Source organism: Phocoena sinus, chromosome 17, assembly GCF_008692025.1.
Source record: "Phocoena sinus isolate mPhoSin1 chromosome 17, mPhoSin1.pri, whole genome shotgun sequence".
NCBI classification, from domain to species: Eukaryota; Metazoa; Chordata; class Mammalia; order Artiodactyla; family Phocoenidae; genus Phocoena; species Phocoena sinus.
The window spans coordinates 41,603,595-41,626,650 of record NC_045779.1 but is presented as its reverse complement, the minus strand read 5'-3'; the positions used below and the strand labels follow the sequence as shown (position 1 = coordinate 41,626,650).

General features: G+C 45.2%; 1 protein-coding gene across 2 annotated transcripts in view; it reads right to left on the bottom strand.

Moving 5' to 3' along the window:
* Nucleotides 1-7,917, bottom strand: part of LAPTM4B (lysosomal protein transmembrane 4 beta) — a 69,945-nt gene extending 62,028 nt beyond the window's left edge. Inside the window, exon 1 of one of the 2 annotated variants that reach the window (XM_032610313.1) lies at nt 7,599-7,917. In XM_032610313.1, coding sequence (XP_032466204.1) covers nt 7,599-7,697 — 99 coding nt within the window. In that variant the 5' untranslated portion in view covers nt 7,698-7,917. The remainder of the gene's footprint in view (nt 1-7,598) is intronic. The other variant, XM_032610314.1, reaches the window with a different exon arrangement.
* Between the last annotated feature and the right edge of the window lie 15,139 nt (nt 7,918-23,056).

The following is a 23,056-nucleotide window of genomic DNA, read 5'->3' as shown; positions in this document are numbered from 1 at the left end:
AGCAAATGAGAGACCTATGCTGGGAAGAACTGACATTGCTACATCTCCTATCTGGAAGGCTGTACCACACCCCGCCTGGTTTCCCAGCCATCTATGAAAGAGCCTGCCCTTTCAATCTTCCTTAAAAACTGCTTTCACCCTATCACACCTGTTCATAATTCTTCAGTGCCTCCCCACTGCCTACAGAATAAAATCCATATTCTTTAGCTTATAATTTCAGTCTTTTACAATCTAATATAGTAGGGAAAACATTAGGTAGTAAGGATTACAGAAATATTATGAATTAGCCCCTATTTTGCCCTGGACTTACAGACCAAGTTCAAGAATCTGACAGCTGGAAAGAAACTATTAATCTTAAAGGAGCATATCACCACCTATCGTGCCTGACCCCAGGGTTGCTTTGAGGTCTCAATAAGAACAAATATGAAGTCCACTGAAAACTATCAATCACTCTACAAATGCAAGATGTCGGTTTTACTATCCAGTATTACTATACAGACAAAAATTAATAGTTATTGCACCAGGACTTCTAAGGACACAAAAAGAACCCACCAGGCTTGGGTACACAAGCAAGCTGTGACTTTCAAAGTGAACTAGTTGATTATTTGACAGGCCAGGTCATAAAGCCAATGAGACCAGCTACCCTGAGCTCTTTCATCCTTTATAACCTGATATATGGCCAACTCCCCTATGAATAATGCCTGGCACAAAGAAGCATTCAGTATGTACTTGCTGAATAACTAACCTCCTAAAACACACCTGGATTATAATAAAAAGGATGATATGCACAAAGGGGGACCTATCCCAGGTGTCAATGACAGATTCTTCCAACTACCAGGACCACTTTTAAAAACACAGTAAGAAAATTACCTGATAAAACGATGAAAGAAACTACAAAGCAAAAAGTATGCTTGAGTGTATAGGGAGAAACTCAGGTCCTGATGGCAAAACACAAGAAATGCAGGCTTTAGCATAAAGAGTATAGCAGGGATTTTTCATTGTGTTATTCTCCAAACATTCTTCCCTCCTCCTCCCAGTAACAGTCTCTGATGACTCATCCCTCCACTCTCAAAGCTGGTGTTTTAAATTAATCCCACCTCTGGCTCACATCTCTCCTAGTCAATAAATAGTTCAAGGGAAGCATATCCCAGACCTAAATTCATCGGTATAACTCTAGTCACATAACCCTGGCCTATGTGGCTCAGGGGTGGACAGATAACTTACATTTATCAAATCTGAATGAATCTCAGGACCCAGGGCTTAAGTACTGGCTGGCCATTTGTATCCTAAAGGAAGATAACCTGAAAGGGGAAGGGATGGGAGAAAGGGGGAAAGGGGTGTGGTGGAAACCACTGCACTTGTTAATTGTGTAAGCCAATTTAAGTTGACTTGAAACACACAGGTCATGAAATACACACATCTCCCTGATATAAGCCAACATTTTTTACAAGTAAGATAACAAGCTCATATTTGTGCTTGAGAAAAATGCCTCTGGACACTGCATTTGTAATGGACTGAAAAAAAAAATGGATTATTGATGGCAAGGCTAGAAGCAGGGAGACCAGTTATGATTCTATTATAATAGCCAAGTGAGTGCTAATGAGAGCCTAAACGAGGGAAACGGTAGCAAGAATAAGAACAGGACAGAATAAGGTAATCAGGAGGTTGAGCAAAAATCAATAGGACATGGAGACGGAATAAAGGAAGAGATTCAGATGGCAAGGGGAACAGAGGCAGCTAAACTGGGAAATGTAGATAGAAGGTGAAAGAGATGTGGTGCTCTCAGGACAATGGTGCTCCAAGGACAAAGGACGACCCTGCCTGAAAATGTTTCAGCATTACACCCACTACCGGACTCTTAATCTCCCTCACCACGTTGCCATGGTTACGAAATTCCTGAGCCCACCTGGGCAACTTGGGACCAGTCTCAAATAAGGACCCACGTGGGCAACGGGACCTGTCCCAAATAAGGAAAGGTATATGCCCTGTCCCACTCCCACCCTATAGAAGGAAGGTATATGTGCCTTGACCAATCAGGAAACAAAATTTTCACCTCGGACCATTCCTTTGCTTTCTGGCTATAAAAACTGATCAACAGCACACGTTCGGGCTTGACTCTCCCAGACTATCAGGAAGTCGGCCTGCTCTTCTGGCAGCAACCCTTCCCTCTAACAAATTCTATGTTCTTTACATTCTGCCTTGTGTCTGGAAATTCTTTTCCAACCCGCGTTTGGACCACGACAAGAGAGACTCGAGTATGTGCAAATCTGGGGAGAAAGTTAATGGATTCAGGCTTAGAATATTAAGTTTTGTTGAAGAAGGAGAGGAAACCTCAGAAGCCTGCATAGCAATCATTCTACTTTAAGTATTTCTTTCATATCACGATCCCTCTGGAAACCAGGACAAGTCAGTCCTCATTCTCTGTGAAGATGGATAGGCACCTTACTTGTCTTTCTAAAAACATTTGTAGCTATTAAAGGTTATGTGATAAATCAACTTTTTTTAGGTTTAATGATTAAACTGCCTTTTAAAATAAACACAAACCTCTACCTCACAGCGTTAACACAAAACTTAGAGATAGACCACAGATGTAAATATAAAAGCTAAAGCCGTAGGGCTTCTGAAGAAAATATAAGAGAATATCTTTACAACTTCAGGGTAGGCAAAGAGTCTTAGAACACAGAAAGTACTGACCATAAAAGAAAACAATGACAAGTTGAACTTAATTGAAATTTAAAACTCCAGTTCATCAAAATATACCATTAAGAAAATGAGTGGGCAAGCCACACACTGAGAGAAAATATTCACAAGGTATATGTTTAACAAAGGGCTGGTATCTAAAATATAGAGAGTTCTTACAAATCAGTAGGGAAAAAAAGGACAAAACCCAATTTTAAAAATGGGCAATCAATAGCACTTCACAAAGGAAGAGATATAATTAGCCAAGAAGCAAAGATAAACTGTTCCACCTCATTAGTCATAAGGGAAACTCAAACTAAAGCCACCAGGAGCTACCACTACACGCCCACCGAACTTCATACACTGATGCCTGGCATGTAAAATGGCAACTTGGAAAACCCCTTGGCAGTTTCTTACAGAGTTAAAACACACAACGGGGCTTCCCTGGTGGCGCAGTGGTTGAGGGTCCGCCTGCCGATGCAGGGGACACGGGCTCGTGCCCCGGTCTGGGATGATCCCACATGCCGCGGAGCGGCTGGGCCCGTGAGCCATGGCTGCTGGGTCTGCGCGTCCGGAACCTGTGCTCCGCAACGGGAGAGGCCGCAACAGCGAGAGGCCCGCGTACTGCAAAAACAAACAAACAAACAAAAAAACCCCACACAACGACCAGGAATTCCACTGCTAAGTATTTATTCAAGAGAAATAAAAACAAATGTCCACAAAGTCTTTTTTGCAAGAATGTTCAGAACAGATTTATCCATAATAGCCCCAAAATGGAAATAACCCAAATGTCCATCATCTGGCAAATGAATAAACAGACTGTGGTATATTCATACAACAATACTCAGCAATAACAAGGTACAATCTAGGGCTTCCCTGGTGGCGCAGTGGTTGAGAGTCAGCCTGCCGATGCAGGGGACATGGGTTCGTGCCCCGGTCCGGGAAGATCCCACATGCCGCGGAGCGGCTGGGCCCGTGAGCCATGGCCGCTGAGCCTGCGCGTCCGGAGCCTGTGCTCCACAACGAGAGAGGCCACAGCAGTGAGAGGCCCGCGTATCGAAAAAAAAAAAAAAAAAAAAAAAAGGTACAATCTATTGATACACTCCAAAACCATGAATGAATCTATGACATTATGCTAAGTTAAAGAAACCCAATACAAAAGAATACATGCAGTATAATTCCATTTATATGAATAGGCAAAACTCACCTATGGGGTCGGGGTGTCTGTGGAGGGGTATACTGGAAGAGGCACAAGGGAACTTTCTGGGGTTTTGGAAATGTTCTCTAAGGGTGTGGGTTACAAAGGTGCATGCATTGGTCATGTCAATGAACTGTACACCTAATATCTGTGATTTTCACCATATGTAAATTATGCCTCAATTTAAAAAAGGAAAACTTAAAAGAAAGCAAAACAAACAGATCTCTAATACAAATACCTGAAATCAATATGCTTTTTTTTTTTTTTTTTTTTTACTGGACTGAAGGAAACCTTTATAATTCCAAGGCAAAAACAAAACACACCCTCAACTTTTAAAAGGTTAAACTGTGGAAACAGCACAGACCAAAAACATCACTCAAACCACAAGCCAACCTTAAGTAAATCACCTAAGGTCTCTTAGCCTCAGTTTTCATCTATGAAACGGGAATAAAAAAAATCTACCTCACCAAGACATAAAAATTAAGCTTATGCAAAGCACTGCAGAGAGGGGACTTCCTGGCAGTCCAATGGGTTAAGACTCTGTCTGCACTTCCACTGCAGGGGGCGTGGGTTTGATCCCTGGTCGGGGACCCAAGATCCCACATGCAGCGCCACGCAAAAATTTTAAAAGAGTTTTTAAAAATAAAATTTTTAAAAAAGCATTGTAGAGAAAAATGTTGCCTACTATTCTAGTTCTCCAAGGATCAAGACATTAGCCACTGTAGTCACCCGCTGACTGTGGGCCTGAGGGGAATTCAGGATGGAGACAAACAGGAAGCAGTCTGTGCTTTGGATGACCCGAGATAGTGAAGATATGTATCTAAGGAAAAATTTCAGTGACCCCAGATTCCTGCATCTTCCCATACAAAGAAAAGCACTAAAATCATCAACTTGAGATGCCTGTTCTTTGTGATTAATAGTCACCTTTTGATTTCGACTACAGGTTTTTTCACAGCAAAGAATTCATATATCCTGGCTCCTCTCCTCCCTTACCTCTTCAGAACAGTTTCTCCGAGCTGAGAGGCTGTCTTCTGGGTTACCTTACACAGTAAGACACTGAATAAACTCAACTACAGTTCTTACGTTGTTCGTTTTGGTTTTTTTCAAGTCAAGATATCTAGGGAATTCCCTGGAGGTCCAGTGGTTAGGACTGTGCTTTCACTGCCGAGGGTGCAGGTTTGACCCCTGGCCGGGGAACTAAGATCCCACAAGCCGTGGGATGCGGCCAAAAAAAAAAAAGAAAACAAAGATATCTAGTATAGTCCCTGGAACACAGGACCTTAGTAAATGGTCATGGTAGGAAACCATTAGAAGATGTGTAAAAAAAGATCCACTTTACCTATCCTTTCTAGTGGACTCTTTTTTGAATACCTATCTATACTCCTACCCTTTTGTTTTCCTGAAAACTCTCCCCCTTTCTGATAAGTAACCCCATCTCAGCCAGATGGCTGGTGGGGTGAGGGGGTACGGTAAGGAGGAAGAGATGCCTTATTCTTTGGCTCCTTCATCTTAAAAACTGTCATGTTAATCAATGTTTTGGATAACCAAATTATATTTAAAGGTATGAGGGAAACTCACTATTTTTTTAAAAAAAGTTTAAATTGTTTTGTGAAATGCAAAAGACTTATAAAGATGACCGGCAGGTTTCCCAGATATGAGGTTTACCTAAAGTGGCATTCTTATTCACATGTGCTGGAAAGCTTTCTAATTATCTTTCAAAAAGCCATATATTTCCAAATGCTAAAACGTGCATACCAATAACTACTTTCCCCCAAAAAGCATGCTCAAGCCATAGACAGAGTATGTGAGTGCTCTCCTTTTATCACACCAATACTGGTTAGTTGGATTACAGCCAACAGCAGGGCTCAAAGTAGATTTATGTTTCCTGTAGATCATGCAGTCCACTTGCCTAATGCAGTGCCCTAGATTTTACAAATTACATTCACTGATGTACTTGCAAGTCTGCAGATTTAAACATTTTCAAGGAGGACACAAGACATGTGTATAAAATTATCTGTCTTGATCATCAATAAAAGCACTATTTCGAGGCCACCCACTATCCTTCCACTGTAATTTTAAATTTCTGTGAAGATTTCTTTGCTTTTAGCAAAATCAGGGTTGAGCCAATACGCAGATGTTCTATCTGCATTCACACCGCACAGTAAGAACCCACACATACCAAAGATCTGTTTGAAAGCTTTTTTTTTTTTTTTTTTTTTTTTTTTTTTGTGGCACGCGGGCCTCTCACTGTTGTGGCCTCTCCCGTTGTGGAGCACAGGCTCCGGACACGCAGGCTCAGCGGACATGGCTCACGGGCCCAGCTGCTCCGCGGCATGTGGGATCTTCCCAGACCGGGGCTCGAACCTGTGTCCCCTGCATTGGCAGGCAGACTCTCAACCACTGCGCCACCAGGGAAGCCCTGTTTGAAAGCTTTTAAGGCCAAATATTTCTATTGTGTGGCCTGTGATAGGCACAGACTAAAGGAAACTTGAAACTATAAATAGCACAGAGAACACCATGTGGGGCGGGGGGGGGGGGGTGTTCTGTTTAAAATGACACAACAAACGAGTTCACAATTCGACATCATGTCCATATACATCAAAAAACTGAATTATGAACCGACCAAAAAACTATGATGCCTAAGAAGAAAAGAATTTATTCCCACCGAAAAGTTCTATATGCCATCTTACTACCACTTTTAAGGTGTTTCCTCATAATGCAGAGATATTCACCGCAAAAAGGCTCGGGTCTAACTCTCCATCATGATGTGACCAAAACCGAAATGCAGTGGAATCCGACTCAGTGCAGTCTTCGGGGGGCCAACAACCAACCGGGAGCTGGCACAGGGCAAGATTCCCTCACTGCCCCTGATAATCACTGCTCCCCATACAAATAAGATCTTAAAAGCTCCAACCTAAAGACAAACCAGATTTGCCTCCTCCGGTGTCGACTAAGAAGGTACAGGGATCATCTGCAAAGGGGCGGGAAAGCTAGTGGGTGTAAAATGGCTGCCCCGGGCAGATTGAAACGCAATGTATCACAGGCAAATCCCTTCCTAGAGTAAGGGCTTTACAACAAACGTGTGGGTAAAGAGCCTCCAACCATTTCCGCTCGGGATGTGAAGGTGCGCAGGAGACTGGACAGCAAACCCGAGGCCAGATGCGGGCTGGGAGAATAGGCACGCGGGCCCGCAACTGGGGGTAGCACGAGGTGCCGGTCACCGCCTCGACGTTTGTCGGGACCCGTCGAAACACAAAGCCCAGCGGGTGCTGCTAAGAAGAAAGGAAAGGAAAGCACGTGCTCCGCAGACCGGATCGGAGTTCTCTGACCACCGAGTGCACTTTCACCGGAAACCGCGGACCTCCCCACGGCCGAGCCGGCTCCCAGCTGAGAGCTTTCCGGCGCTCCCTGCTCTGGGCGCCCCCTGCCTTCCCGCACCCCCGAAACGCCCCGAACTCCCGGCTCTGATTGCACCCCTCGCCACAGGTTGGCTGAGCCCGGGGCATCGCTGACCCGCTCGCCCGGAGAATTAAGTTTCTAATAATATAACTTCAGGCGGATTAGTGCTGGCATCACCCAACCCCGAAGCCGCACCGGGAACCAACCAGAGGTCGTGAAAAGCGAGGCGGGGGCGCGGGCCGGAGTCCCTGCGAGGTGCGGGGCGCCCGCCCTCCTCCCTGGCAGGTGCGCCCCGGGGCTCGCCAAAGCGCGCCGCGCTCACCAGGTACCAGACGCCGAGCAGGATGGTGCCGGTGCGGACATGGCAGCACAGGCAGCAGCTGTTGGAGTAGAACCGCGTCCAGGGGGCCACCATCTTCATCGCTCGGGCCGCCGGCGCAGTGGCGCGAGCGCGCGCCCAACTTTGCAGGAGCTTCGGCCGCGTTGGTCCGGGTCCGCCGCGCGGCTACTGCCGGCTCCTCGGCCGCTCCCGCTCGCGCTCCCAGTCCCGCTCGCCGCCCGCCGGCCCTTGCTCCGCGCCTCCCCCGATAGCTCGGAGCGGCTGCCTCGGCCTGACCCAGGGCTCGGAAGGCTGCGGGAGAAGGAGGAGGAGCAGGAGGGGGCGGAGCGGCTCGCGGACCACGTGACGGGCGCCCGGGCCCCGTGATGTCACCGCGGGCTCCGGCCAGCCGCTGGCGCCGCCGGCCCATTGTAAATAGATAAATCATCTTGCACTCTCGGCCGGTCGCGTAGTCGGCCCCAGTGGAGTTCCTCTTTCATTTGGTCATTTGTGTAACTCTGTCATGAATTCGAGATTCTTTTACAGTCTAGTTGGTTGTGGGGTTGTTTTCTCCTTCCACTTGTATCTTGCAGATAATCTGTAGGTGCCTTCACTTATCTTGTAGACTGGATGGAGGGGGGAAAACGATAGGGGTGATTCCAGCCAACTGCAGTGCTTTGAAACACTGCTGAAGCTGCCAAGAGCAATTTGTCTCCGCTTCTCAGCTCAATTACTGTGGTAGTAATCTTTTCCCAGAAAATAGGCTGCGTGTCAAGGACATCCTTGCTGTGCTTCAGGTAGCATTTTTAATCATAACTGCAGCTCTAAACAATCATCAAGCCAATTACTGCCACACGGTCTCTGTGTAAGTGAATAAGGTAAGGAGTCCCGGGAAAAAGAGAACGAGGTGTGGCTTTCTTGACATAAAAGAAGCCATTTTTGGCCTAAGACATTTTGTGATCTAAGACTGACCACAGTGCTTGTTCTTGAACAGGCCTCAGCAATAATGATCTTAAGGGAACACAAGAACAAACTGTTATCAGGCAAGAGAAGTAACAATAGCAAAGATAAATCAGTTGTAGGACTGCCCTGGTGGCACAGTGGTTAAGAATCTGCCTGCCAATGCAGGGGACACGGGTTTGGGAAGATCCCACACACCGTGGAGCAACTAAGCCTGTGTACCACAACTACTGAGCCTGCGCTCTAGAGGCCGTGAGCCACAACTACTGAACCCACATGCCACAACTACTGAAGCCCAGGCGCCTAGAGCCCGTGCTCCACAAGAGAAGCCACCACAATGAGAAGCCTGCACGCTGCAACGAAGACTAGCCCCCGCTCGCCGCAACTAGAGAAAGCCTGCACGCAGCAACAAAGACCCAACACAGCCAAAAATAAATAAATAATAAAAATAAATTTCTAAAAAAAAGAAGATAAATCAGTTGTAAAGACTCCCAGTTCTGTTTCAATGGTAAAGATTAACCTGAAGCACTTTCTTAAGCTGTTTCGCAGAATTTAAAACCCCCTCGAGCACTCAACCACCCTCTAAGGGATGATGATGTCGACCTTTCCTGACCCTCAGGACTTCAATCAACTAAAGCTTGGACTCTGTGGCCGCCAAGCCACTTCATGACTATGCATGTACCCTTAGCTTAAAATTTCCCCAATTTTGCTATTGAGAAGACACTGCTTTGGGGAAGATTCCCCAGTGCTCTCCTTACTTGCTGCAAGTAACACATCCTTCCTTTTCCTGATCTTTGTTTTTGTTGTGTCTTTCAGCTCCACACCCACCAAGAGGCGAACCCAGTTTTTTTGGGTAACATCTGCAAGACCCAGCACAGAGCGTTAAGAGATAGTGAGAGATAGGACTCCATTTTGGGGTTATTTCCTCCCATTTAGTGTTTGGTCTGGAAGAGCCCTTGTCCTAGGTTAGCCTCTAGTAATCACTGTGTAAGCCAAGCATCTCAGTTAAACACTCAAGATTTTTTTTTAATAAATTATTTTATTATTTTATTTATTTATTTATTTGGGCTGCCTTGGGTCTTTGTTGCTGTGTGCGGGCTTTTCTCTGGTTGGCAAGCAGGGGCTACTCTTTGTTGCAGTGTGAGGGCTTCTCATTGCGGTGGCTTCTCTTGTTGCAGAGCACGGGCTCTAGGCACGCGGGCTTCAGTAGTTGTGGCACATGGGCTCAGTAGTTGTGGCACGTGGGCTCAGTAGTTGTGTCTCATGAACTCTAGAGCACAGGCTCAGTAGTTGCAGCACACAGGCTTAGTTGCTCCACAGCATGTGGGATCTTCCCAGACCAGGGCTCAAACCCGTGTCCCCTGCATTGGCATGCGGATTCTTAACCACTGGGCCACCAGGGAAGCCCCCCCCCTGCCCCCGTAAGCTCTCTGAAATACAAGCTTCCCTTGAATCAATGAGTCATTTGCCTAATGAATCTGCAATTCTGGTGGGGAAGGCGAAGTGGGAGCTAACTATGGGAACTTGCTGGGAGTTGGAACTTGGAATGTAGTACTCCCCATCCAGATTCTCTATTTCCATTCCTTCTCAAGCACTAATGCTTGTCTTAGAGCTGGTTCGAAGTGGCTAAGAGCATGATTAAATATTAAATGGAAGATCCCAAACAGAAAATTATCTCTAATGTGAAAGAAAACAGAACGTTGTAGTGAGAAAACAAAACAAAACAAAGAAAACGCTGAGATTTTCTTGTTTGGTATTTCTGATTAACTCCCACAATGATGTTGTTACTGGACTGAATTTTGGGTCAGCTTACCCACTGCACAGCAAAGCCAATGTACCGATGCCGGATGGTGGTGAAGGAAAGTACAGCATCTATTGGAGGCACCAAGCAAAGAGTATAGGCAGCTCATGTTCAAAAGTCCCAAACTCCCCAATGGCTTTCAGGGAAGGGTTTTTAAAGGCAACATTTGGGATGAGGGGTGGAGGAAGCATGACCTTCTTCTGATTGGTTGGCAGTGAGGTAAGAGGGTGATGTTTCAGTAATATTAATCATCTGGGGTTACTTAATCGCTATCCTCCACCTGTGGTGGGGAGGTGTGTCTTAGTTTCTGTATAACAACTCAAAGATTTGTGTCAGATTGTTATGGATATCCCTTGAGGGGGAACTGGGATTCTGCTTTATCACTGAACTATTATTACTTTTCTTGCTGAACTACTTTTCCCTTGTTTCTGCATTCCCTCACTTCCCTAATTGGTAAGTGCCTGTGCCTGCTCTTTGGAACTCAGGGAAGGCCTAGGAGACTAAAACCTTTTTCTACAAACAAGAAGCAGGGGCCATGGAGGGGTTTTTGTACACGGGAGGGCCTCACAGGGTCCTACTCAGTTTCGGTGTTCATTATTATTTCTGATTAAGGGCCCATGTCTGACATCTCTGGGGATGACTCTGGGGTCCCTTGAGATCCATGTTTAAGCTACACAATAAGAATGTGACAGCTTTACAGGCTTGTAAAGCTAACCGCTCTTGCACTTAAACAGCCTTATCTTACATTCCTCTTCCTTCCTATATAATCTGTCTTTAAGAAATTTAGATCCAACCAGTTTTTCTCTTGCTCCAAATCTGAAATGAAACTTTGACAATTACTCTATAATAATCTTAACTTGAGGGCTTCTCAAATCTCTTCTTTTCTAGGACAAATTGTATTTCAATCCATCTGTTAGAGATCCAAATTACCCAATGTTACTTTGAGTGGTGAGTGTTTGTAAGACATACAGACATAAAGGCTACAAACGTTAGAACATTCTGCTCCCAGCGCTATTGTCTAGCTTAGTCCACAAGTCACTGTGATGTTAGAAGCTTGCCAAGTATCCTTACAGGTACAAACAAAATGCAGTGGGAAAATGGAGGGATTGATTACATTAAAACTGTGGGGAGTTAGTGTTTTGGTTGGGCCTTGTAAAGGGTGAATAGAACGTAGACTAGGAAGGTTGAAGGAAGAGACACTTTAAAAAAGGATTATTTTATTGAAGGAGAGTTGATTTACAATGTTGTGTTAATGTCTGCTGTACAGCAAAGTGAGCCAGTGATACTTATATATACATTCTTTTTCATATTCTTTTCCATTATGGTTCATCACAGGATATTGAATATAGTTCCCTGTGCTGTACAGTAGGGCCTTGTTGTTTATCCATTCTACATATGATAGTTTGCAAGAGACACTTGATCTGGAAGTTGTATAGCGCCAGACAGTCCTCTGGGGGAGGGAAGGTCTCACTTGAACTACCTCCATGACCTCAGCAAGCAGCTGTCTCAGGAGAGACCTCAGTACTCCTCTTAAAGCTGAGAAATTCAAAGAGCTACTATTTAACTCTCCTGGAAAGGAAAAAGGGGGCTCGACACGTTCCCTCAACGCGTTGGAAGGGGAATCCACATGGCTATGCCTGAGGGAGCTGTGGAATGTCTTCTTCAATAATGAAAGTACTGCTCTCCTAGGTGAGACCAAAGAAAACCTCATAGGTCTCCTCATGCACTCTCCACATAAACCAGGGACCCATTCATTCAGTCATTTCATGGGAGGGAACTTATCGAGTACCTTCTTGGAGCTAAGCGTGGCTGTCACCTCAGAAAATGAAACAGTCTCTGTCTAAAAGGAGCTCACAGTCTAATGAGGGAGACAGAAAAACAAATAGAGAAACATAATAGCAAGATAAGTGCTAAGATATGCGCAGCACGGAGCGCTATGAGAACCCCAGATCTCAGCGTTGAGAAGGTCAGGGAGGACTTCCCAGAGGTAGTGACAACTAAATTCAGAATTATAAGATAAGTTGGAGTTAGCCAGGGAGAGAGACAGAGGACCACCCTGGGCAGGATGGGAGCAGGATATGCAAGTACCTAGTGGCTGGTGAGCTCTCAAGTTTAGAAGCAGCAAGTAGTACAATAGCTGGGGCTTAACATTTGGAGGGAAAGGAGGAAGAAGAGAGATGGGGCTAAGGAAGTTTTAGGGACGTCAATTTAGGTAGGGGAGGTAACAGAAGATGAAAAGCTTTTCGTGCCATGTTCCACTGAGGTTTGGAGTATATTTCCTTAGGGAACTTCTGAACCACTGAGGGTTTCATAAATATTAAACCCATATGACTTGAAAAATTGATGTCACGAGCTTAAGGTACATACAACTGAGATAGGCAGGACCCTCTACCTAACTTGTGGGTCCAGTGCAAACTGAAAATGTGGTGCCTCTTGTTTAAAGGGTATTAAGAATCTCAAGATGGCAACAGTGGAACCTTAAACCAAGTGTGGGCCCTTTAAAGTGTGGGACCCTGTGCTACTGCCCGGGTCACACACCCGTGAAGCTGGCCCTAGAGATAGGTCCCATATTTCTCTCAGAAATTAAAAACCAAACTAAACAACAGCAAAAAAAAAAAAAAAACGGTGAGAGCTGTCTCTGTTTCTGTCAAATGACAAAGAAGTGCTTCATGGAGGCTGTGATCGATGCCAATTTTATAGGAGTGTATGGAAGCAAATGTGGATGCCAGATGATTCATTAAAGAATCTGGATCTTGTCCCAGTCAGGGGTCAGGACTCTGAAGGTCAGAATGTGAAGCTGGCTGCAGCCCTGAATTGTAGCCAAGGTGGAAGTCAAAAATCGTGATTGACATGCTCTGAGATCCATGTAATGAATCATATACTTATTAAAGCACACATTTGGGGTTTGGTCAGCTTCTGGACCGGGGGTTGGGAGAAAGAGAGACTAAGACACAATCCTTGCCTCCAAGAAACTCATAAAGTAATGAAAGAGACAAGGTGGACAGAGGGATACATTAGTGGTGGGTAGTATGGCTAACAACAGAGCACAGTATTCTGATCAATAGTGATATTAACATGGTACGTTATACAGTTTATCAATGTTTAAAGATTTGGAGTGCAATCGAATGCATCTGTACCCATCAGAGCTCAGTCAGGAAAACAGAAGCCATTCTAGACCTTTTACACAGAGGGAAAGTAGTCAGGGAATTGGTTGCCGTAATAATATATTTCACAAGTGCCATCTTGACTCAGTTTTGAAGACATGGCTGAAAACTCTCCATTCATCTTCTCTCAATTGCTAAGCCCCCACCCAAACTACTTGCCTTATCAGGCTCTAACACGCATGTGTTACAATATGCACTTACCCAAGGCCAGAGGCCCCAGATACCTAACACCCAGGGAGGCGCTTCCTTCCTTAGGTCCACAGAATTATTCAAAATACCCAATCCCCAGGAAGTCCTCGAAATCTTGAACCCCACCCTGCCTGCCATGCATAAGCCACCTCCTACAGTTCAACTTGCTGTTACCCTGTCCCCAGGTGGTCCTGCCTGGATGTCTTCTCTCCTCTGGAGCTTTATGTAACAGAATTCTGCCTATCATCTCTCTGAGTGTCATTGTGTTATGTCCCACCAGTGAAAGAAACCTTACATCTCATATCACAGTTGTACCCAGATGAGAAGGCAGACAAAAGACAGTGAGGCAACACAGATATTGGCAAAAATAAGAAGGAAACTGCCGTCACCTCTTGGCTAGAGCTGTGACCATGGTGGGAGGGGTGGAGGGACACAGGTGGCACAGATGCCTTTAGGCAGGCTGCCGCTGGTGGAAATGCCTCCCAAAGCAGAGAGAGAAGGGGACTGCCTTGGCATCTCCCCTCCTGCCATCCTCCAGGCTTCTGCCAGAGCTTTCCACTGGCTGAACTCCCGGAAACCAGCTGACAAGGAGTCTGGGAGACATACTTTCCTGCTTATGAAAACAGCAGGGGGTACTCCACGTTCACAGCAGCAATATTCACAAAAGGAGGAAGCAACCCAAGTGGCGTCCACTGAGATGAATGGATAAACAGAATGGGAGATATACATATACATATATATATATATATATATTCCATTACATATGTATAATGGATATTATTAAGCCTTAAAAAGGAAAGAAGGGACTTCCCTGGTGGTCCAGTGGTAAAGAATCCACTTTACAATGCAGGGGGCCCGGGGTCCATCCCTGGTCAGGGAACTAGATCCCGTATGCTGTGGGGCAGCTAAGCCCGCGTGCCACAACTACTGAGCTCGCGCACCTCAACTAGAAAGCCTGCCTGCCACAAACTACAGAGCCCACGCGTCCTGGACCTGGCGCGCCACAACTAGAGAGAAGCCTGCGCGCCACAACGAAGAGACTGCACTGCAACCAAGACCCGATGCAGCCCAAAATAAATAATAAATAAATCTTTAAGAAAAAAAAAAAGGAAGGAAATCATGTCATGTGCTACAACACGGGTGAAACTTGAAGACCTTATACTAAGTAAAATAGGCCAGTCACAAAAAAAGCATACACGTGTCAAACTCATAGAAACAGACGTAGAATGGTGGTTGGGGGGAGAAGGAAATGGGGAGATGTTTTTCACGAGTAGAGAATTTCAGACTTGCAAGATGAAAAAGTTTGGGAGATCCGTTTCTCAATAATATGAACAGATGTAACACTGCTGTACTATACACTTAACCATGGTTAAGATAGTAGATTTTGTGTTATGTGTTTTTGCCCATAATAAAAACCATGTTTTCAAGGAATGAAATTCTGATACCTGCTACAGCATGGATGAACCTGGAAAATGTTAGGCTAAGTGAAATAAACCTATCTTAAAAGGACAAATGTTGTATGATTCCACTTAAGTGAGGTATCAAGAGAGGGCAAATTCTTAGAGATGGAGAGTAGGATAGAGGTTACCAGAGGTTACATCGAGATGGGGAGCTAGTGTTTAATGGGTACAGACTTTCTGTTTGGGCTGATGAGAAAGTTCTGCAAACAGTCATAACAGTTACACAACACTGTGAATGTATTTAATCCCACTGAACTGTACGCTAAAAAGGGTTAAGAGGTTAAATTTTATGTTATGTATATTTTATCACACCCGCAAAAGAGCAGGGAAGGGGAACGGAATGAATTGAGAGCAATGCGACATCTAACCCTGAAATGTTTTCAAGTATAATTTATCTTCTTTCACGATCTAGAAAGGCAGAATCTTGCAATGCCTTAGGTCTTGAAGTGGGAAGACCGGTTAATCTCCTCTTTTTCAGTTTGTAGAATTTTGTAATCAAAGGGCATGAGTTCAAGACATAATTTGCCAATGGCTGTGTCTTTGGAAGAGTCACTTAATCTCTCTGATTTTTACAAAATGTGAACGATAATCCTACCTTTACGGTTGTAAGGAGGTTGTTACAGAATAAAGCATGTTACATGCCTGGCACACAGTAAGCGTAGTAAACGGTAGATTAGACAAAATTTACGTTATGTAGCACCTGCTAGTGTTTCACATGTATTAGGTAAAGCTCACAACAAACCATGAGCTAAGTATTAAAATCCCCCTTTTTTCAGATAAGAAAACTGAGGGCTCAAGGCTTTAAGTCACTTGCCCAGTGTCTTGCTGCCAGGCGGTGTCAGCAGCAGGATTTGGATCTAGGATGGTCTCACTGCAGAACTTGAGTGCACTGTGCTCTCTGTGGTGCCCCTTAGATACTATGCTCAGGGATTTACAATCTGAGGAAAAAGAGCACATGTGCAAAGCACTAAATAAAAACATCAGCCAACACAGGGAGCCCCTACATAATACGTTCCTGAAAATATACACAGGAAACTACAATGTCCAAAAGTTGATGCAATAGTTTCTGTTCCCGGAGAGTTAAAAACCTTTTGAATCACAGCCTTTTTTTTTTTGCAGTATGCGGGCCTCTCACTGTTGTGGCCTCTCCTGTTGCGGAGCACAGGCTCCGGACGCGCAGGCTCAGCGGCCATGGCTCACGGGTCCAGCCGCTCCGCAGCATGTGGGCTCTTCCCGGACCGGGGCACGAACCCGTGTCCTCTGCATTGGCAGGCGGACGCTCAACCACTGCGCCACCAGGGAAGCCCGAATCACAGCTTTTAAACACAAGTTTTGTTGATATTGCTCTAGCTCTTTACAAGTTTATTAATGTGTTTCCTTCACAGATGAGCAGAGTCAATTAGCTTAGATTGTCCGGTGAACCTCTGATTGAGACGTTCACAGCTCTGGCATACCTGAGGATCCTCTCCTGTGTTTTAAATTATGAGACCTGTGTTCCTTATGACTCATATTGGCACTTTAATTTTCCATTTTCCATCCATGGTTATAAATTAATAAGGGCTAAAATGCAATAAAATATTTAAATGCTTGTACCAAGGGTTCCTTAAGAGGGCAGCACTGCAGAAACTGGCCGCATCAGCAGGTGAGATCACAGAAAGCTTGTTTGTCAGCTGAGAGTTGAAAGTTCAAATTCAGCAGAAGAAATGTTTCCTAAGGGAATGGTAGATTGTGTTACTGTCCTGTTCACCCAACAGACTGGTTGCCTCTCCGTGGTGCCCCTCCCAACAGGAAGATTAGCCATCCTTGCCCTCTTAAACTCAGGAGTCCCCGCATGACTTGCTTTGGCCAATAAAATACAGTTAGAAGCCAGGTGGGTGGAAGTTTTCAGAGTTAGATGATGGTTACCAGGTTATTCCTCTTCTACCTGGAAACAGGCAATGTGACAGGTTCAGACTGCTGCATCAGAGTGAAAATGACATGGATCAGACCCACAGTCAATCCACCGCGGACATGTTGTGTGGGCAAGAAATGACTTGTGGGGTTGTTAGCACAGTGACCTTGCCCATCCTGATAATACAGGGTATCAGTGTACCACAGATGAAAATGTGGGTTGTTGAACAAGCAGAGTGTTAAAAAGTAGTGGATTAAGTGCCCAGAAGTGGCACCTTACAACAAAGGCACCAGGCAATGGGCTGAAAGTTTCCATAGGAGACTGAGGCAAACTGAAAGGCTTTGTAGAGGAAGTGGGACCTAATGTGAGCTGTAAAGGGAAAGGAGAACTTAGACAAGGGGGTGCTTCACCTCTTCTCTGTCCTATTTTAATTGACTGGCTATGCATTTTCAAATAGCAGATAATCAAAAGGCCAACAAAAGGAAAACGAAGGGTATGAGAAGTTTTTATTCTTAAGAAAATGATTTGAGTGATTCGAGGAAAGTGAGAAATATTCACAATCATGTAACAATTTTTGTATCTGTCACTCAGATTTCATCACATTCTAAAATTTTGCCGTCTGTTCTTCTTGTTTTTTCTAAAGAAATAAAATATTACAGCACAGAGAACTCTATTCAGTGCTCTGTAATGACCTATATGGCAATGGAGTCTAGAAGAGAGTGGATATATGTATATTTATGGCTGATTCACTTTGCTGTACAGCAGAAACTAACACAACATTGTAAATCAACTATACTCCAATAAAAAAATTAATAAAAAAATTTTTTAATAAAATAAAGTATTACAGACTCAAGCTTCCTGCATACACCTCCCTGATCCTAGTTTTCTCCTTTAAAAAGCCTACAACTTGGGACTTCCCTGGTGCTGCAGTGGTTAAGAATCCACCTGCCAATGCAGGGGACATGGGTTCAAGCCCAGCCACGAAGACCCAAAGCAGCCCAAAATAAATAGATTAAAAATTTCCTGTCTGAAAGAGTTCAAGGTAAAAGATTTCAATTGTGTGGACCACTTCTGTCTGAAACTAAGATGTCTCCTCCTAACAAGCTGAAAACGGTTTCAATAAAAAGCTTTAAAAAAAAAAAAGCCTACAGCTCGGTAAATTAGTCATCTTAAAAAGCTAGAAACCATCAGAATAAAAATCCCATTTAGAAAAAAATACACTTAAAAATTTATTTATTTATTTTTGGTTGCATTGGGTCTTTGTCGCTGTGCGCGGGCTTTCTCTAGTTGCAGCGAGCAGGGGTTACTCTTTGTTGTTGCGGTGTGCAGGCTTCTCATTGCAGTAGCTTCTCTTGTTGCAGAGCATGGGTTCTAGGCACGCAGGCTTCAGTAGTTGTGGCTCACGGGCTCAGTAGTTGTGGCGCACAGGCTTACTTGCTCTGCAGCATGTGGGATCTTCCAGGACCAGGGCTCAAACCCATGTCCCCTGTATTGGCAGGTGGATTCTTAACCACTGCGCCAAAAGGGAAGTCCCAAATACACCTTTTTGATGGCAAAACTGAGAAGCATACATCTAAAACAATGAAACACAATTTATTATATCTGGGTATACATACTAGATAATCATTAAAAATGCCCCGGCCAGAAGAGGGAACTGAGGGAAAGATAAGACAATATTTAATGACTACATCGCTATTTATCGAGTTGTCCACACAACTGGGAAACAGTATTATCCTGGCCTTTAAGGATTTAACAGGATCATGACATTTCAGAGTGAAAGCATTTGGAGCTGACTTGAAACCAGTGTCTTCATGTTACACTTGAGAAATTGGCCCAGAGAGGTGAAGCAACTTGCCCAGGGTCACACAGATAATCTGTGTCAGAGCTAGAACTTTGTCTCTGCATAGCATTACCTTCCAAAACTGGTGAGGAAGGGAGACTGGGAGGGGAGGGCCAGCTCTCAGTCGGTGCAGGGTCCATGGGGGCTTTAGGAGGTTTGAGAAGAGCAATCCTGAGGTTCTGGAGGCAGCGCAGTGAAAAGGGAGGGAGGAGCCGCCATGTGGAAAGAGCCGGTCTTCCGGGGGCCCAGAGACCATTGGACGTCAGGAGAGGCCCAGTGAGTGTGCCCCAGACCCATGGCCTTTGGTGGTTGTCTGAAGGCAGTGTTGCCTGCTGGCGTCACCCTGACAACCAGGAGCTTCACCGGAAGGCTGAGTGGTCTTAGGACTTGGAAAGACTTACAGTGAAAGTGAGTTCTTAGGGCCTCGGGATTCTGAGGGCCCCAGGAAAGCCGTGGGACAGGGAGGTCGCTGCTTCTGCTCCCTGTCTCTCTGACCGAATCATCCCTGGGCATTGTTGGTGGTGGTATTTAATTAATTAATTTATTTAGGAATTTTAGCACACACTTTCATCTTCATAGGTGTATTTTAGTTTTGCTTTTAGAGTCTGAGGGAGATTTTCTGTCTTTTTTTTTTTTTTTAACATTGATTTGTCTATATTTTGCTGTGATTTAAATAATACTTAGAAACAAAGAATGCATTTAAATTTCATTTCCTTGAAATGAGGGATTTAGATTAAGCAAATACTAGGGAAGTTTTCACAAGGGTGTTTTCATTTAGTGAGTCAACCATTTTGATCACATCAAGCAATCCCTCCTTATCTATGCCAAGCCCCTTGCTACCCAGAGGATTTAACACATTCCCGAGATGTGCTTGAGAAAAGGCTGAGGGCACTTTGTTTATGGAAATGTTTGGCAGCTTCTCCTGTTTTCCCCACAGGGGGAAAAAAATCTGCACTTTAAACAATGAACTGCGCTAATATCCATGAGTCCATACTGATGTAAATAAATGATTGAATAAATAAATAAATGAGGGAGAAGAGATAAATCCCCTGGTGCAGAAAATTCCAGGTAATTTATGTGGATGTTTCGGCCACAGGGACATGGAGCATAGCTCTCACTCCGTTAAGTGTGGGCCGTGCAGAGTGACAGCATAGAAAAGAGCGCAGCATAGAAAGTGGGGGAAGAGTGTGACCTGGAGAAACATGACAAACAAACACTACCCCAGCCAGGTGGTCAAGGGCAACATCAACAGTGATAAGTCTTATTGATGGCCTGTACCTACCCTTGAATGATGTAATGAGAAGGGCACTTTACCTCTGTGCTCGTCATCCCCCGAACCCATGACCCCAGTCTCATTATGAGAAAAGCGTCAACAAATCCCAAATGAGATTCATTCTACGAAATATCTAACCAGTACTCCTCACAACTGTCAAAGTCATCAGAAACAAGGAAAACGAGAAACTGTCACAGCTAAGAGGAGCCTAAGGAGATTAAAGTAAATATAATGCGGTACCTGGATGGGATCTTGGAACAGCAAAAGGACGTTAGGGAAAAACCAAGAATATCTGAATAAAGTGTGTACTTTAGTTAACAATTGTGTACCAGTATGGGTTCTCTAATTGTGACAAATGTACCAGACTACTGTAAGGTGTTACTGATAGGGGACACTGAGTGTGGGGTATGTAGGAGCCCTCTGTATTATATTCCTAATCCTTCTGTACATCTAAACTGTTCTAAAAAATAAAGTTCATTAAAAACAAAAATAAAAAAGTGAACTGTGCTGTAGTGAGAGAGGGAATTATTTTAAAATAATATCAGAGAAATTTTTTGAAATACTCAGGTAATCATTAAAACAAAACATTTGAAGAACTCAATTTACTTTAGCATCACCTATGCCAAGTAATTTAGCCTCATCGTCTTTACAGAGAGAAAAGGATGTTTTGTGAGTGGATGAAAAGATGATAAATATACATTTTAATAAATTAAATGAATCCATGATACTCCTCAAAGTGTCTCTTGCTTATCATGCTGCAAATGCTCCCTTTAAATCCCTGGTAAATTTATATAAATAGTTTTTTATTGGCTAAAGGACTTAAAGCAAAGAAATATGCCATTTTCAACTTCAAACATCTTTCTCATTTAACTCAGCTCTTTGCTGCCTTTTCATTAAGCCTTTATTATTCCAATGGGGACTTCCCTGGTGGTGCAGTGGTTGAGAGTCTGCCTGCCGATGCAGGGGACGCGGGTTCGTGCCCCGGTCCGGGAAGATCCCACATGCCGCAGAGCGGCTGGGCCCATGAGCCATGGCCACTGAGCCTGCGCGTCCAGAGCCTGTGCTCCGCAACGGGAGAGGCCACAACAGTGAGAGGCCCGTGTGCCGCAAAAAGAAAGAAAGAAAAAAAAAAAAAGACACAGGTGCTCCCCTTTCCCTGAGTGTGGGAACCAGTCAGGGAAGGTCATATCCAAGGCTGCTCTCACTGTGAGACCCAAAGTCACCAGGCCCTGAGTCACATCGGTAATACTAGTCCCAAGTTTCTGCCCTTGCTTCTGTGGGGACCTCCTCCCTCTTTCAAGTCCCCACCCATCAACCTGAAGGAAAGAGGAGCCTCTCCTTGCTGAAAACTAGCCTGTCAGCTTCAGGCTTCTCACGTCGCTCCCATCCCCACACCCTTCCTCATGCTCCGATGATGCTCGCTGGTTACAAAACAGCCCAGAGGAGCCTCACTTACATCTAGTCCCAGGGCGGTGCTTCCAAACCCCATTTGTCTGGCGGGAACAGAGCAAGACTGGACTCTGCCCAGAGCTGGGGGCCTGTTCCTTCTTAACTGGGCTGCCCTGTGGTCTTGGGCCCCAGCAGGAGAGTTTCCTTGGCTAGTGGATCGCTAGTATCTCAGAAGAACAACTCCCTCATCCTCTAGAGACAACTGCTCCACGAAAAACCCAGAGATCTCCAGAAGCACAGGCATCGGTGTGTAAGTGTGGCGAATTCTCTCAGGTGGGACTGAGGGGCCCCCTCAGTCCTGATGGGGGGCGATGGCCTGTCGGGTCTCTGTGGGTGGCCAGTCTGCTCAGTAGCCCACGTGGATGGTGGACTTGATCCATAGGGGGTGGCACTGGGCCAGAGAGGCTGTGGAAGAACAGAGGCTCAAGGGAGTGCTTCAGTCATCAGCCTGAAAGAAGAATCACCCAGGAGGATGACTGAGAGGCTGAGGGAAGACGGAAGGTCCGAGGGTCTGCGTGCAGCTGCAGGTGGGGAGACGGGTGAGAGATGGCTCGCGTAGAAGCAGCGTTGAGCGCGGGCACAGAGGCGTGGGGCAGGAGGTCCCAAGGGAAGCCAAGGGGCTCAGAGGCAGGGACTCGGATGGGTTGTCCACATGGATGGGTGGTCATCTACAATGACGGCAAACGGGCTAAAGGGGGAAACTGAGCCAGGGGCTGGAGCCTTCAATTCCATGTGGGGAGACACCTGGAACTTGGTAGATGCAGGATGCCCTGTACCTGGGTGGGTGTGCTCTGCCCACCTAGGCAACCTGGAGCTGAAACCCAGCCCACACTCCACTGGAAGGGCCAGGCACCCTGGCATGGGGCTGTGTTTAGCCAGAGGGAAGGCACCCTAGTGCAGCCCTGGGTGGCTGACCACGATGAGGCAGGGTCAGAGGCATAGTGGGATGGCATGGACCGCAAAGAATGGGGGGCTTTTTACGAGAAGGCAGAGGAGAAATAGTGTGGAGTACCATACAGAAGGGAGGAGAATGCCCCTGCCTCTGGCCCTGTGACACTAGATTCTTCTGGTTAATAATTAATAATAATAATAATGGCCAACATGTCCACAGCCTACTGTATTCCAGGCACTGTGCCAAACTGCTTTATACAGAAGGTCAGTTAATCTTCACAGCAACCTTCTGAGGTAGCTACAATTATTAGTTCAATTTCACATTGGGGAAACCAAGGCACAGAGATCGGGTTACTTGCTCCAGCTCAAGTAGGTAGGAATCAACCCCCAACTGTCTTGACTCCAGAGTTTGCCCCCCTACCCATGATACTAACACATAAGGTCTGCTTTCCTCCAGAAACAGCTCACAAAACTTGTTTTCTATCCTCCAGATTGACAAATGTTGATCCCAGTTTAAATCAACTCTAGTTTAAAAATGCAAAT